Source organism: Vigna umbellata, chromosome 3 (genome assembly GCF_029865625.1).
Source record: "Vigna umbellata cultivar VRB3 chromosome 3, Vumbellata_1.0, whole genome shotgun sequence".
Taxonomy (NCBI): Eukaryota; Viridiplantae; Streptophyta; class Magnoliopsida; order Fabales; family Fabaceae; genus Vigna; species Vigna umbellata.
In genome coordinates, this window is record NC_142167.1 from 9,721,657 (window position 1) to 9,739,053 (window position 17,397).

The following is a 17,397-nucleotide window of genomic DNA, read 5'->3' on the forward strand; positions in this document are numbered from 1 at the left end:
TTTAAGAAAATTGGAAGACCAAAAATATAATTAATACTTACTCTTAATATTCAACCCTCCAATTTATATTAACTTTATTTCTTTATTTAATAAATACAAGCTACAATACTATAGGTCAAACATGAGTTTAATTATTTTAAACATTAATGGAATTTAAACAAATGATCAAATTAAAAATGTTGTCTTAAGATTGTATTTTTTTTGGTCAAATACATTTTTCATCCCTAAATTATTATTAAAATTATATTTTGCCCTTACTTGTATGTATTAATTTTGTCCTGTGCTTTATAAAAAGGATCGCGATATTCCAACAACGCAAATTTGACAAAAATTTGACAACGCCACGTGTCAACTTTTAAGTGGACGTAATTTGAATGTTATTTGTAATTAAAAATCTGATTTGGAGGGGCAGAAGTTAGGATTCCGAAAGTGCCCTCTTCATTTTCGAACTGTAACTTCTGTCGTTATCAACCTATTCTCTCTCCATTTTAGGGATTTGAAATTCATTTGAACTTCTCTCTTCATAACTGTTGTTCGTCCTCCATTGTAAGGGTTTCGTTTGTTTTGAAGATCTCTCTGTCCCGCTTCCCCGTGACCATTTCTTTGGTTTGAATCTCTGTGGACATTGGGTTTGTTTGTTTGAGTTGTAGATCACCGTTGTCTCCTTCGGTGTCTTTGTGAACTCGTCTTCTTTGTTTGAGTTAGAGATTAGCGTTGTGTCGTTGGGTGTGGATTTGGTGGAAGTTGTTACCTTTTTTGTGCAATGGGTTCGTCCGGTGACAATGGTTGTTCGAACAAGGTATGAACTTTTTCGTGTCTCTGTATTCGTATTTTGGGGAGGGGATTTTGATGTTGCATGTGTTGGTAATTTTTTTGGTGTGTGTTGCTTTTGGGTTGTGACTGACGTTGGTTATTTGTACCAAAATACAATTTTTTTTGCAGTTGTTTGTTCGTCACTCATTGAAAACGAAACGTATTGCTTCTTTGAATGACATTTTGAGTGAGGAGCAGAAGTCCATAATCTCCAAGACTCACTTTCGATGGTTTTTAGAATTACATGGTAATATTAAGATTGGAAGGAATATTCTGAGCGATTTACTGATTAGATGGGATGATGACAGAGGTGGTTTTAGTTTTAGAGATAAATTTGTTGAATTCAAGGAAATAGATGTCAGCTTAAGCCTAGGGTTGGGTTTGGTTGGTGAGCAGATTAAATTGAATGAAAACAAACTCAGTGAAAGTCATTGTCGGAAGTACTTTGGTGATGGAAATTATGAATTGGATTTGGTATATGAATTTATTTTTAAGCAACACAAAATGTTGCCTTCAATAGATGTTTGTAGGTTGTACATTTTGGTAGCAATTAGTGAGGTACTGTTTCCTAATCGCAGCAGAACAATATTCCCAATTTTGTTTGAAATTGTTGATAGAATCAGTGATTTGGGAACTTTTTGTTGGGCTCGTATAGTGTACCATTATCTACTTAGCAGTCTGTGCAAAGCTTGTACAGCGTGGAATAGAGGAAAAGGTGCAACCACTGTTTATGTGGATGGTTGTGTATACGTGTTCCAGGTAAATTTGTTCCATGGATTGTTTGCTGTTTGTGAATTGAGATGACTAATTATGATGTCTATGATGTATTTCAGGTATGGTTTTGTGATCGTTTCATTCCTTCCAATGTTTGTGTACATAAATATCCAAGATTTTTGCATTGGATGAATATAAATGTTGGTGACAAGTTCATTAAACGTGCAATGGAGACGGGTGTGGTATGTACTTTATCGTTTTATTACATTTGTTTGAATGAATGTTTTATGTAATGGTAATTGTGATGAAATTGCAGATGCTTGATGATTATGGTGCATCAAGGACAGAAAACAGTGAAACATGTGTCAAAGCATCAGTTAATTCAAATGGAGAGGAATTCAATAAAGAAGACAAATCAACAATCAATATGAAACTGATAAAAGGTATTAATGATGCTTTAGAGGAACAAGATGGTGTAATTGAAGAACTTGAAGAAGAGTTATCTAGATTGCAGGCTGAGCTGCTGGAAGGGAATAATAAAGATGAAGGTGGTTACAGTACACCGTGTAACCAACATGATTTTTACAATAACTTTGACTGTGAGGGAGGAGTTTACAGCCATGAAACCGTTATGAAGGAAAGAGTACGTCGAAAACGTTACAAAAGCCATGTTTGTAGAACTCCCTACACTGGATATAGTCCGAAACTTGATTGATTAATGTAATTTGTGATTATTCCAGTATTAGGATGATGTTTAATTATGGATAGTTGTATTTGGAACAATTTTCTTTGGTATTGTTGATAAAGAAAGTGGTTGTTTCAGTTTTGAATGTTATAATAATTCCATTTGTTGTTTGGTAGTAGTGGGAAGTTGAAATTGTGGTAGTTATATGAAATGTCCAGGTCTGAGGAAGCTGTAATCGATTACAGGGGAGTTATAATCGATTACTAGTACAGAAATGGGAATGTTTAGCAAAAGTATGTCCGCGGTACCCAAAAATGGGTAAATAACTCCCCAGTAGTGTTTGGTCATGTTTTTTCAGCGTTCTTTATAGGGTCGCACCGTCTTCGTCATTGTGCAACGTTTTGTGAACCATATTTCAAAGAGTCCGAGATGTATGCGTTTGGACGAGGAAACGAAGGTGTTACCAGCTTCAGAGTTCCTGGCATGGAAACCTGGGACAGACTAACAGTGTTGTAATCGATTACCAGGGACCCGTAATCGATTAATATAACAACGATCTCATTCTGCACCAAAAGTCTGACTGGTCTACCCACATAAGATTGAATAACTCCCCAGTAATGTCTGGAACCATTTTTTCAGTGTTTGGCAGGTTCAGAGAACATGGCAGGGAAACCTGGGAATAGCTAACGGTCCTGTAATCGATTACCTGGTAATCGTAATCGATTAATATAACAACGATCTCATTGTGTGCCAAAAGTATGACTGGTGTACCCACACAGGGCTGATTAACTCCCTAGTAGTGTATGGTAGCGTTTTTTGAGTGTTTGCCAGGTTCACAAATCATTGCAGGGAAACATGGGACAAAGTCACGGTGATGTAATCGATTAACGGGGAATCGTAATCGATTAATATACCAACAATGTCATTGTGTACCAGAAGTGTGTCTGGTCTCCCCAAACAGGGATAATTAAGTCCCCAATATTTTTTTTTTTGTGTTTGCCAGGTTCAGAAATCATGGCAGGGAAACCTGGGAATAACTAACGGTGGTGTAATCGATTACCAGGGACCCGTAATCGATTAATATAACAACAATCTCATTGTGTACCAAAATTCTGACTGGTCTACCCACATAAGATTGAATAACTCCCCAGTACTGTCTAGAACCGTTTTTTCAGTGTTTGGCAGGTTCAGAGATCCTGGCAGGGAAACCTTGGAATAACTAACGGTGGTGTAATCGATTACCAGGGTCCCGTAATCGATTAATATAACAACAATCTAATTGTGTACCAAAATTCTGACTGGTCTACCCACATAAGATTGAATAACTCCCCAGTACTGTCTGGAACCGTTTTTTTAGTGTTTGGCAGGTTCAGAGATCATGGCAGGGAAACCTTGGAATAACTAACGGTGGTGTAATCGATTACCAAGGACCCGTAATCGATTAATATAACAACAATGTCTTTGTGTACCAAAATTCTGAGTGGTCTACCCACATTAGATTGAATAACTCCCCAGTACTGTCTGGAACCGTTTTTTCATTGTTTGGCAGGTTCAGAGATCATGGCAGGGAAACCTTGGAATAACTAACGGTGGTGTAATCGATTACCCAGGACCCGTAATCGATTAATATAACAACAATGTCATTGTGTAACAAAATTCTGAGTGGTCTACCCACATAAGATTGAATAACTCCCCAGTACTGTCTGGAACCGTTTTTTCAGTGTTTGGCAGGTTCACAGATCATGGCAGGGAAACCTTGGAATAACTAACGGTGGTGTAATCGATTAACGGGGAGTTGTAATCGATTAATATACCAACATTTGAATAAGTGTACATAAAGTACTTGTGGTCTACCCACACAGGGTTGGTTAACTCCCCAGTAGTTTTTTTTCACTGTTTGGCAGGTTCACAGATCATGGCAGGGAAACCTGGGAATAACTAACGGTGGTGTAATCGATTACCAGGAAGTCGTAATCGATTAATATAACACCAATATCATTCTGTACCAGAAGTGTGTCTGGTCTACCCACAGAAGGTTGAATAACTCCCCAGTAGTGTTTGCTGTACCCAGACATGGAAGGATCTTTATAGTTATAACTTGAACTTGGAATACGTGAATATTGAATAAATAAATAACCTATTCAGTGACGTAAGAACTTGTTCCAGTACTTGATAACAATAATAAAAACCACGTACATTAAGAGAATGAGTTAAGAAGATTACATCAGAGAACAAGTTTTGAAATTAAAAGGGACATAACATTATAGAAAGAAATGTTATCTAAGCAGGTGGTTGTCTCTCAAGTTGATTGCGGAATTGAATGACTTCTTCGTGAAGGACTCGAACACGATTTTCAATTGTGTCAAATCTGTCGCCCACAAAAGTGCGGAGTTCTTGTATTTGATTGATGACTTCAGTTAATGTCTGAGAAGAGGTTGGTTGTGGATTGTCAGAGGTTTGTCCGACTTCATGTTCTTCATTACCAACTTCCACATCTTCTTCAATCCCTACTTGTTCTTGTATATTCCCAACGTCAACTTTGGGTACCCAAATTCCTTCATGAGTTTTGTGATAACCAAATGATGATAGAACTTCCAAACCAATCCTCTGTTTGTTCTTAACTTGGGTAAAAGGATCAGTTTCTGTAGGCACACCAAAGTGTTCCATGAATGTGGTTATTAGATGGGGATATGGTAGTTGGGCATTGTCCCTGGTAGCCCTTTTCATCCTGTTTCGAATGACATGCCCCAAATTAATCTGAACAGAATTCATTAGTGCCCACAACAACATAATTTCCTCCTCTGTTGCCTGTGCAACATTCGTTGATCGAGGAACTAATATACGACAAAGTACATAATGTAGTATCCTAGTTTGAAACTTCATAGTGTCGGCCAGTATTCTACCTTGTATGTTTGAACCCGGTTTGCAGATCAATTGCCTAGCACTAACATAATTGTATTCATCTTTCCAGTCGTCAACAAGATTTCCTTCAAAACGAGCACCAACAGAAGGGATGGAAGTTAGTTTATGAAAAAGTGAAGGTTTGATTGTGATTTTCACCTTTTTCACCTCAGTTCTTATTACTCCGGAATCAGAAACCCGCATATTGCTATAGAAAACACGGACTAATTCAGGGTAGTAGTGGCGTCTATAAGCGACAAAATCATTTAGCCCAGCTTTTGTCAAGATGTCGAAGAATTCGAATGTACCATCACCGAAAAAGTCAACATCAAGATACTTCCCTTGTAGGATTGGACGCTCAAAGAAATGTGTAGAGAACCTTTCATATTGGTCGTCGTTGGAGAACAGTTCATTACTCGTAAGTGGTGGAGAGAGTGGTGGGGATGGCGGTGGCCGATTTGGAGGCCCCCGTGTCGAAGAAGAAGCCCTCATTTTCTTGTGAGCCCGATCTGCCATTTGGGTTACCACGCTTTCCAAAGGGGGTAGCAAGTTAAATGGTTTGTGGTAGAGGGTTATCAAAGGACTGATGTAGGTTACAGTTGTATTTAATATGAAATTGTGGTAGTGGGTGACAGCAGTAACTGTCCGGTGACAGCATTAACTGTCAGCGCATTGTCCTCCGAAACAGAAAAAATTTTGTTATCAACCGTCACGAAGCAAATTAAATGTCAAAACCAGTCATGTAATCGATTACACAATTTTTGTAATCGATTACTACTGCCTTGCATGTGCTGTGTTTGATATTGAAGGTTTTACCTGTGGAGGTTATGGACATCATTCCAGTAACAGATAATGTACAACCATATCATCCGAAACCCATATATATCAACATTGTGTATTATGTAAATTGTTATGAACAGCAGATAACAATGACATAAATCCATTTGGAGGAACTTCAGATACTTGGGAAACTTCATGGCTTTGGGTTCTATGTTCCTCGCGTTGTTGCAGTTGTGCAACAGTACTTGTTGTGGTTTCCTGATTGCACAGAGGAACACATATTACCAACATATAAGAAAAGTAATCAATAATACGTGTATTACAATATTTCAAGTACTCACCGGTGGTTGAACAGTTGTTGTTGAAGAATGTTTCCTTCGAGCCGATTTTGATTTTTTAGTTCTACTCTCAACGGCTGACTTCAATCTATTAGTTCTCGGTCTGCCTTTTCGCTTAACAGCGACTGGACTTCGAACAAGTACATCAGTGCTTCCACATGTATGGCTCGATGGAGTATCGGTCAAAGGATTCTCATACCTTAGTTGTCCTTCCTCACTTATGATGTTATTTTTCAGTGATGAAGTGAAACCCAATTTTTTAGATAAACATTCCAATTCTTTCTCCAAGTCATTAGAAGCACTTTCAGATTCACACGCAGCCTTAGCTATGTCATAGAACCGCTTACACAACGATTGGTATCTTTGCATCTTCGGTTCCTGATGCAATTGACTATAAGATGCTCTAATAAGTGTGTGCTTTCTTCGAACAAGTTTGCTCCAACGACGAAGAACATATTTGGAGGGGACATTCTGTACATCTTCCTGCCCCAAAACCAATAACGAATGGCGACATAGGATGCCTCTAAACTCAAACAGTAGGCAAGAGCACCTTGTATCGTTTGTAACAGGATCAAATTCAACATGGTAATATTTTGCCTCACATTTCCCATCCGACATGAACTCTTCTTTTATTGTGTAGTTGTTAAAAATACAGTCCTTAACCGTGTTCTTGATGAAACAATTCATCCTGGACCGAAACTCAATCTGTACTTCCTCAAATTTTGCATGTGTGTACTCAACTTGAAATTGTCTCTCAATTGGTGATTGAGACCCACATGCAACATTGGTATTAAGAGAGGAGAAGTCAGCTTCAATTTCTTTTTGGGCCTTGAATTTAAGAGCATTATCGTACTGCACTACAAACTGTTGAAGTGTGGTACTGGAATTGATAAATCCATCAAAGAAAGCATTCATTCCCTCACTTCTTTGAGTTGTGGACATACCAGCCCAAAATTGATTCTTCAAGTAACAAGGGACCCATTTTTGTCTGTCTTCATACAGATTACATAGCCATTCATTATTTTCTAACCTATGTGTGCTAAGTAGTCGTTTCCAGCCAATTTCAAAGTCTCCTGCATTACCAGAGTCATAGACAAGGGATTTTATATCACACTTGATCCCAACATAATTGTTATACCCTTGAAATTTTTCAGGTACCTTTTTCATGATGTGCCACAAACACCACCTATGCTTTGTTTTAGGGAACACATCTTGAATTGCATTTGCCATCGCCTTACATTGATCGGTTACAATACTGTGAGGCGCCTTGTTTCCCATGCATCTTAGCCAACATTTGAATAACCATACAAATGACAAAGTGTCCTCAGATGAGAGCAATCCACAACCAAGTAGAATGGATTGTCCATGATGGTTAACTCCTACAAATGGAGCAAACGGCATGTCGTACTTGTTTGTCAAGTAGGTGGTGTCAAAAGAGACGACATCACCAAATTCTTCACATGCAGCTCGGGTACGAGGATCTGCCCAAAATACACTAGTAATTCTATTATATTCATCCATTTGTATCTCGTAGAAGAATTCATTATTGAGTTGTCTCATATTTGAAAAGTGATGTAGCAATGCTTGTCCATCACCCTCCTTACACAGTGACCGTCTACGTTGACCAATGAAGTTCCTTGCATCCCGCTCCACAAATTCCATGTTTTCATATCCACCAGCTTCACTAACTATGCTAAGGAAACTCTTATTAATACGTACACCGGCATCATCATTCACCCCCAAAGTGTGTTTGGCATGCATGTTCAATTGTCTATTAGAACGGATAAGATTGGAGGTTTGTGGACACAGGGCATGACTGTGCTTTACAACCACAGTCCTTACAAACCATTTCCCCTCTTTTCGTGCAATGCTTATTCCAGCAGGACATTGATTAATCTGACTAGGCAGAGTTTTTACCTCTGGACGAAGGGTGGAAACATATTTACCTTCCCTAGAACAAACCAATCTCAAGTAGTACAATTCGTTGTTGTCATCCTTTTTAGAAGTTCTGGTTCGGACGCCAAAACCACACCTTCTCCCGTAATTGGAATAAAATATCTTTGCTTCTTCCATTGTGTCAAAACACATGTTTAAAGTAGGAACCAACTCATTACAATTGTCATCATCGTGAATGGTTTGTCCAACCACACTGACGTTGTTGGTATAAGTGGCCATCAAAATAATTTATTCCCTGCAAACATTGGTTAATGAATACAATTGCAAATAATAAAGCAGTTTTGTTACAATATATAAACAAACTTATTACACTACAGACATCACTAACAGTGTTAATGAAGTGTCTGATGTTGTTTATTTAACTCAGACGTGTTATATACATCGTTATGTAAGAAAGACGACCACTAATGAGGGTTTCCCCTACTGAAAAGGACGATTGAAGAAATATTTTAAAGGACGTTATAACCATGTATACTTACAGACAAGGTGTTGGAAGAAATTTACTTCGTCTTTAATGATCTTGTTGTGCTTCTTACCAACCTGGAAACAATGCCTTTAATGTTTGGTTTAACAAAGTTCGAAGAAAGACAAATGAAAGTGGACTTCCTAATGGGGAAGAAAAAGCACCAGTAATGCACATGCTAGGGATTAAGGTTGGATAATTTAATGCAAAGTACATGATGGAGCAGAAGTTATGCACAAGGTAAGAATTATAGTGTTTAAGGAAGGAGCATTTAATGCATTGTCATAGAGTACGTAGCAGGTGGCAAGACGTGGAGTGTTGCAGTCACATCCCATTTCCCCACATTAAATGCAACTCTGATTAATTATGATAAATGATTACCAATTTCATGGGAGAGCGGGAACAGGTATGCACCACAGTGCTTCATTATGACTCTTCAAAGTCACAACAACATTAACTGATAATGAATAAATCTTTTTGAATAAATTAATGTAATTAATAAAAATTCAAACAAAATAATTTATTCGTGTTTATAAAAGACCGTACTTTGTATTGCACAGAATGACTATCACATTCTTTGGAATCAAGTATATGGTTTTAATTGTCCAAGTAATGTTTCTTCATTTCGTCGGTTTAAATTTTGTAGCACTCTTACGCTGTGGAAAATAGTATGCTTCTTGAACATGCATTCTTGTATTTTACCACTACATCCAGACCTACAAGTTTCCAACAAAACGACCAATCAGGTCATGCCGTGTGAAGGAAGCCAAAGTACTTAGGTCCACCCCATAAGTGGGGAGCAAGTCAGTAATAACAGTGGACCAGCCACTCACTTTCGCTACATGTCAATGGTAAGCGATTACAGCGTCACTGTAATCGATTACCGAAGGCCAATACTGCCTTCCCACCCCTCCCTTTCCCAGTTCCTTCATGCTGTGTCAAGGAATCCAAAGTACTTAGGTCCACCCCATAAGTGGGGAGCAACTCAGTAATAACAGTGGACCAGCCACTGCACTTTCGGTACATGTCAATGGTAAGCGATTACAGCGTCACTGTAATCGATTACCGAAGGCCAATACTGCCTTCCCACCCCTCCCTTTCCCAGTTCCTTCATGCTGTGTCAAGGAATCCAAAGTACTTAGGTCCACCCCATAAGTGGGGAGCAACTCAGTAATAACAGTGGACCCGCCACGCACTTTCGGTACATGTCAATAGTAAGCGATTACATCGTCACCGTAATCGATTACAGAAGGCCAATACTGCCTTCCCACCCCTCCCTTTCCCAGTTCCTTCATTCTGCGTCAAGGAATCCAAAGTTATTAGGTCCAGTCCATAAGTGGGGAGCACCTCAGTAATAACAGTGTACCAGCCACGCACTTTCGGTACATGGATATCGTAATCGATTACAGCGTCACTGTAATCGATTAATGAAGCTCAATACTGCCTTCCCACCCCTGCCTTCCCAGTTCCTTCATGCAGTCATCAAAACACAATGTTGGGACCACCCTAAACATGTCCCATTCCCTTATGACTGCATCCACACCTACACGTTTCCAACAAAAACACCAACCGTGGCATGCTGTGTCAAGGAATCCAAAGTTATTAGGTCCACTCCATAAGTGGGGAGCACCTCAGTAATAACAGGGTACCAGCCACGCACTTTCGGTACATCGATATCGTAATCGATTACAGCGTCACTGTAATCGATTAATGAAGCTCAATACTGCCTTCCCACCCCTGCCTTCCCAGTTCCTTCATGCAGTCATCAAAACACAATGTTGGGACCACCCTAACCATGTCCCATTCCCTTATGACTGCATCCACACCTACACGTTTCCAACAAAAACACCAACCATGGCATGCTGTGTCAAGGAATCCAAAGTTATTAGGTCCAGTCCATAAGTGGGGAGCACCTCAGTAATAACAGGGTACCAGCCACGCACTTTCGGTACATCGATATCGTAATCGATTACAGCGTCACTGTAATCGATTAATGAAGCTCAATACTGCCTTCCCACCCCTGCCTTCCCAGTTCCTTCATGCAGTCATCAAAACACAATGTTGGGACCACCCTAACCATGTCCCATTCCCTTATGACTGCATCCACACCTACACGTTTCCAACAAAAACACCAACCATGGCATGCTGTGTCAAGGAATCCAAAGTTATTAGGTCCAGTCCATAAGTGGGGAGCACCTCAATAATAACAGGGTACCAGCCACGCACTTTCGGTACATCGATATCGTAATCGATTACAGCGTCACTGTAATCAATTAATGAAGCTCAATACTGCCTTCCCACCCCTGCCTTCTCATTGCCTTATAACTACAGCCACAGTTACAACTTCCCAAGAAAACCACCTACCAGGTAAGGCTGTCTCAATGAAATCGAACAAATCAATCTGACCTACTAAATGTGGAGTTGTTCAATCAAAATAGGGGAGCAGCGATGCACTTACGGTAATGAATAAACTCACTCCAACTCAAAATAAACAGAACCAAACTGAATATTACGAATACTTCACCTGTATTCATTATTACTCGAAGAAGTTCACATGTACATAAATCCAAGTAATACACTTCCAATAGTATAATTGTCTACAATGTATATTCTTTTACTAGTGATGAAGAATCTAAACGAAGGACACATTTCTAATGCTATAGTAATTCGAAATGTTGCAGCGTCTCCAATCTTCGCACGTTGTCGTCGTCCAGGATCCAGTCACATATATACTTTTTCCTAAACGCAGCCAACTCTTCCTGAAATGAACACATTGGAATTCATAACCAATGTCAACGGTCTAATAATGTAATATTGACAAATTCATAATTTAACATACATTTGTATAATCAGGCATGCTTTTCCCATCATATTTCTCCTCTCCATCCCAAATTTCAATAGCTTTCATCATGATTACACCACAATCGTATCTGTTAAAATTAAAAAAGACATGCATTAATTTTGTCAATGGAATCACAACATTTTTTAACACATTGGTGAAATATAATTACGTGTTTGGTTGGACTGGGATGTTGGCTTTCTCAACTAACAAAGGACACTTAGAAACTTCAAGTTTATCCGTCAACAAACCCCAAAAACGTTGAATATTTTGAGCCTGTATGGTTACAATAACGAAAACAATGACTTTAAACTAAGTACGATTTAAGAACTCATTTTCCAAACAAATTTTTAATCAAGGTAAACCTTACAATGCTTCTATCAATCCGACAACGTCCTTTGATACCATTGGCAAGTGAGTCTATGACATAAAACTGAAAAGTGCAGACCTTCAGTGCATAACACCACCAATGACCATCACTTACAATTGGGATGAACACCTACAGATTGTTTGGAATATGTCAAAATACTAACCCACATTAAAAAACAAGTATCTTCTTACAAAGTACATCTTACTCACCCAATCAGCAGACAATAAGGCCTGAAGTCGAACCAGATCATATCGAAAATATGGCTGGTAGTCAAGAAGTTGCCACACATGTTGATTCACTGGTCGTTTCCTATAGTCGTGCAGGACATGGGTCTTCAATATAAAAATAAAACATCATTAAACAACTCAGTCAATGTTAAAATTCTAGCCTACCAAAAACCAACAACATCTACTTAAACCATTTACCCCAAACATAGGACTGAATACAATCCTCTTTATGACTCCAGTCAACCTTCTCTCAAAGTACATGAACATTGTTGCTGCAAAAATTAAAGCCTGCACAACAATTATCAACTTCAACATCAAATTTATGAACTTTGTAAATTCAATGACAACAGTAATTAAAGTCAATTGTATAATTACCATGTTGTCTACACATTGCCTTGGCCCTAAAGAGCTACATTCACTTGTGCTCAACAGTTGATACATAATTTCAGAGACGTACCTGAAAAAACAACATCATTAAATCACCTACCAATATCATTGACCATAAATTCAACTACCGATAACAACAACTTATAAAAAATTTCTATGTTCTAACCTCCGTGGAATGTCTCTTCGCGTAACTGCGTGGTACAACATATCCAAATCCACCACTGTTTTTGGATCACCAACAAAAGCACACAAAGGCAGTACATTCAAGGGTTCTACATCCACTTCTCCTTCACCGTCATCAACACCATCGCCAACTTCAATGACAACTATTGGATGGTCACCGGCTACTCCTTCTTCTTCTACTACCATTGTAGAAGCTGGTTCTTCATCTGCACGTTGTTCATTTTCTTCATGTACAGGTTCTTCATTTTCTTCATCTCCAGCTCCTTCATTTTCTTCATGTCCAGGTTCTTCATTTTCTTCATCTACATGTGGACCTCCTTCATTACCCTCACCTTTAACATCACCAACACCTTCAGCACCTGAACAAAATGGTTGTAGAACAACATCTCCTTCCCCATGATGAACACCATCGCCAATGTCAGTCAAAAGTTCTGCATGCTGAAGGGGTACTCCGTCTTCTTCAACGGTTGTAGAAGCAGGTTTGTCATCTGCAGGTTGTTCATCTTCTTCATCTGCAGGTTCTTCATGTTTTTCATCTGCAGGTTCTTCATGAAATGAAGGAGATTGTTCCACCTTTCGATACTTTAGACGATCACCAAGTACCTTCCTAATAGCCGCAATTTCATCTCTGACTTTTCTTATCTTGGCGTTGTTTGTTCTCAGTTTTTCCAAAGTGGCTAGTAGCCAATTTTCATCATATTCATTTTCAGCTAGTTTTTCTTCACGCTTGGAACCTTCACGCCTCAATCCCTCGTCCAAATTCAAAGCACGACGTATGATGGGATTTAAACAATCATTCTCACTGAGGTACCAATCAAATTGTACCTTTGACAATGACAATAAATATACAACAATCACATAACAACAACAAAAATCATAAAAACATAACAACATAACTTCATAACAAAGTTACTTACCTCTGCAGTCTTAAACATAACATCTATTTTTTTTGTTGTATAATTTAACGAAGAAAATCGCCTAACGCGCGGAAATTCCTTGGCAGAACAATCATCATGCAAACGAAGCCGTTCATACGCCCAAAGCTACAGTTCAAACAATCAAACTAATCACAACAGTTATTACTATGGATTGAATTAATGCAACAAACAACCAATATAAATCATACCTGCAAAACAACAACATTCCCACTTATGCTTAATGAATCAGCAATCCATCCAGAAAGTAGTTTCTTATTACATCTATTTAGACTATCTACAAGATATGTATGTACAGCACTACTCCAATCATAACTAGACAAACTGTCTAAGTCGTCTAAGACTAAACAAGGCATGTTCGACACATATCTTGCCTTCCTAGGAAAAAAGAACACCACAAAACAAACTAATACATACAACCGACACACCACATCTACCTCACTATCATCATTACCTACAAGCACATTGAACATATCTATGAGGTCTTTCAATTTCGTACATTTTGAATTAAAGGATTCACCAACTTTACCCACAACTGATTCATCAAAAGGAACATCCAAACCCCCTACTCCTAACCCTAAAGTCATGAACACATCCTGCACATTGAAAGGCACCAGATGTTGGCTAACTCTAAACGATTGGTGGTGGGGAACCCATCGACGAACCATCTTTTTCAACAATTTTAGGTTCACCTCTAAAGGATCTACAATTTCTAAACACCACTTAAACAGAGTTTGTAAAATGCGCATCTTATGTGTCGCTGCCAGTAACGAGTTCATGTTGGCAATGTACGATGTATCTATCCAAGCTCGCAGCCGCCACTATAAAACAGTTCAAAATTATAACAGTCAATTTGCTTCTCCAAAACAACAAAGAAAACATTCCTCTTTACGGTCTACTTACATTGTTATTAGAGGATTCCATTTTCAACTCTAAAAATAGCGTCTGTCAAATATTCACCTACAATACCAAAAGCTGATCAACTTACTATTAGTCAAAATCCTTCCAAAACGCAACTACCCATACCATGGAGTCAGGAATCCTGAACTCAGCTTTAAAACATAGATTACACAATCAAACTCACAATAAATGGGAAAACCAAACAACCGCATACATAAATGGCGAAAGGAATAAATGGGATAACAAGGGTTCGCCAACAAATAACCAGCGTCAAAACTCCAAAAAACGAAACCGAACAAGGGCATATAAAATACCTTGCGATTAACACTCACCCCAACTATCCAAGCAACAACGGCGACGGTAAAAAAACCTCTCCTTTGAAGAAAATGTGACAACGCTTGCCCCTTCAATACACTTCCTCCTAACACTTCAATGGTGGACGGAGACAAAGGACTTCAATGCCGGACTTCAATACTTCCAAACACGATTTCGTAGGTCAACAAAGACCATCTCGGTGACGTGCCCAAAGTTCACAATGGTGGACGCAGGGAGTTGATTTGGTGGAAGGAAAACTTTCGAATGAATAACTTGGACACAGACAGTTTCGGGAAGAGTATGGGCGCCAATAAAATATTCCGAAAGTGCCCTCCAAATAAGGTTATTTGCTTTTCAAATTTCCAGTTAAAACAGCAAATCACAGCACGCCACGTGTCGTTGTCAATTTGTTGTCAAACAGGCGTTGTCGAATAAACCTTTTCCTTATAAAAAATGTCGTTTCTGGAACCTCGAGAGTGGGTTGCGCGGTTTTGGCGTGCAAAGTGCACGAGAGGTTCCGTGGGGTTCGCAACAAACCCTAACTCATGGGATGTATGACATGGCTTGAGGACTCTCCATTGGAAAATGAAGGTAGAGACGATGCATAGGTGTTGGCCCACGAGGTTGTTTCCGTTCATTTCAATCTCGTCCTCAATTTGTCCTTTAATCACCAAACTTTGGAAGAAGAAGAAGGAGAAATTGAGGCCCTCCATTGTAACCACCACCAAGCCTGCCACTGTAACTCCATAGGGTCGACCACGTATCATAATCATCACCTTCGGGATTTTTTTTTCCGACACAGCGCATAATGCATTTAATATTACGCAGATAACATAACGTAGGTTTTTGTTGGAATCAACTTATGTGCCCGCAGCTATGTCTTACAACATAAATTTTTTTACAAAATCAGATTTTTATTTGTGTAACCGTTTACATGGATAATGGTCAATTTGGCTTAAACTCTTTCAAGACTTAGCTAACATGATCATTACATCAATATTGAGTCTTTCCTTCACCATGGACTGTCCAAACCTCGGTTTTCAGCCTCTATTCACATTTAAACACTAAAAAAAGTTTCATCCATTCAAAAAATTTCTTTGGCTACTTATGTACCCGGGTTTTGCAGCACAAGTTTTTGTACAAAATCAGATTTTTTTCGTATAATCATTTGCAGGGGCCCTTGTAATAGATTATAAGGGACTGTATGGCCTATATTCCCAAAGGCAATTTGAGTGAGATAACATATTTTCAACTTTGATCTATCCTAACTATTTTCATCATAACTTTTTTTACATACCTCCAAATGATGTGATTCTTTCTTTATTAGAAAATAGACTCAAAACTCTTTTCAATGACAACTAATTTGTGATTTGGACATCTGAGTAAGTACAACTTATTCTTTAAAGTTAATGCTTTATATATTCATGTCAATTCTGACCTTTGGTGGTCATTTTGCTCTTAATTTTCTTCACCGAACTCCAAATGAGTTGATTCTTGTTTTGTTAGAATCTAGACTCAAAAGTTTTCAAATAACTATCAACCCATCAAGTTATAACTATCAACCCATCAAGTTATTGTTTCATGTTTGTTATTTTGGATGGATGACTGAGTTTAATGGTCATGGGTGTTGTTTAGTGCATCAATAAAATACATTAGACCATTGAATTGTTGAGTAAAAAGGTAATTTAGATACTTTCCCTGTAAGTGCTTAAAAAATAAAAGTCTTTATAAAAAAAAATTTAAAAATATAAAATTCAAACCTAAGATTTTAAATAAATATATGTGCTATCTCATCAATTTTGATGTGTACAAACACTTAGGCAGCAATGAAACACACTGCTGCAGCAAATCAGTAGTGCACTTCCCAATTTAGGCAAATTTGATGTTTTAGAAAGTGTTTTGGCACAAAGGTTTAAACGTGACCAAATGAACAGTAAAGATGAACTTTGATGCACCAAATACATGTATAGAAACAACCAAACTGTGCCAATATCCACTGAATCAGAGTATGACTGGTTGAGTTCCAAATTTGAAGTAAAAATGGGAAGTCAAACTATGATTTTGCAGATGTAATGAAAATGGACCAAGGAAACAGTTTACACAAGTTTCAAATGGTCAAATAAACTTGCACAAATGGTTAAACTGTTCAGAGACAACCAAATGCTTCAAATCACAGATTGAGTTGCAAATTATGCAGCACTTTGAAGCAAAAACTGGACCAGATTTAATAGTACAACAGAAGCAAAGCTGGCTGGTTCAATCACAGCTGGAGAAAGTCCTAAATTACTAGATCTAACTGCAGTTAAACAGATAGCAGAATTGAAGCACCTAATACCAAACAAAGACTACAAGCACAGTGCAAAAAGCTTGGTAAAAACTTTGACAAAACTGTTTTGATGCATTTTGAAACAACTCAAATATGATTTTCAAAAATCAGTGGTTAATCTGAATTGAAACAAACCAAGTTTAGAAACTTCAAACTAACTTGCAGGAAGGTTCAGAGACACAAGAACTAGCCAGAAACAGTGTGGTCAACATCAAACCAGAAATGCAATTTGCTGCTGAAGTTAAAAACAGATTATGAGGAACTC

At 38.3% G+C, this 17,397-nt stretch overlaps 2 protein-coding genes and 1 long non-coding RNA gene across 3 annotated transcripts; 1 reads left to right on the forward strand and 2 right to left on the reverse strand.

The window, feature by feature from the left end:
• Window positions 1-700: 700 nt before the first annotated feature.
• LOC148201602 (uncharacterized) lies at window positions 701-1,903 on the forward strand. The gene is made up of 4 exons (XR_015784876.1): window positions 701-799; window positions 1,469-1,572; window positions 1,647-1,769; window positions 1,844-1,903. It is a non-coding gene; the product is annotated as an uncharacterized LOC148201602 (long non-coding RNA).
• A 4,095-nt stretch (window positions 1,904-5,998) lies between these two features.
• On the reverse strand, window positions 5,999-8,304 carry LOC148201603 (protein FAR-RED IMPAIRED RESPONSE 1-like). Its single transcript, XM_088109443.1, has 2 exons — window positions 6,235-8,304; window positions 5,999-6,151 (listed from the first exon to the last, which is right to left on the reverse strand). Exons 1-2 carry the CDS (start codon window positions 8,302-8,304, stop codon window positions 5,999-6,001), a joined length of 2,223 nt encoding a protein of 740 aa, XP_087965569.1.
• Window positions 8,305-11,968: 3,664 nt separating this feature from the next.
• LOC148201604 (uncharacterized) lies at window positions 11,969-13,583 on the reverse strand. Its single transcript, XM_088108686.1, has 4 exons — window positions 12,640-13,583; window positions 12,462-12,543; window positions 12,285-12,374; window positions 11,969-12,191 (listed from the first exon to the last, which is right to left on the reverse strand). The coding sequence occupies exons 1-4, from the start codon at window positions 13,548-13,550 to the stop codon at window positions 12,018-12,020; spliced, it is 1,257 nt and encodes a 418-aa protein (XP_087964812.1). The 5' UTR covers window positions 13,551-13,583; the 3' UTR covers window positions 11,969-12,017.
• Between the last annotated feature and the right edge of the window lie 3,814 nt (window positions 13,584-17,397).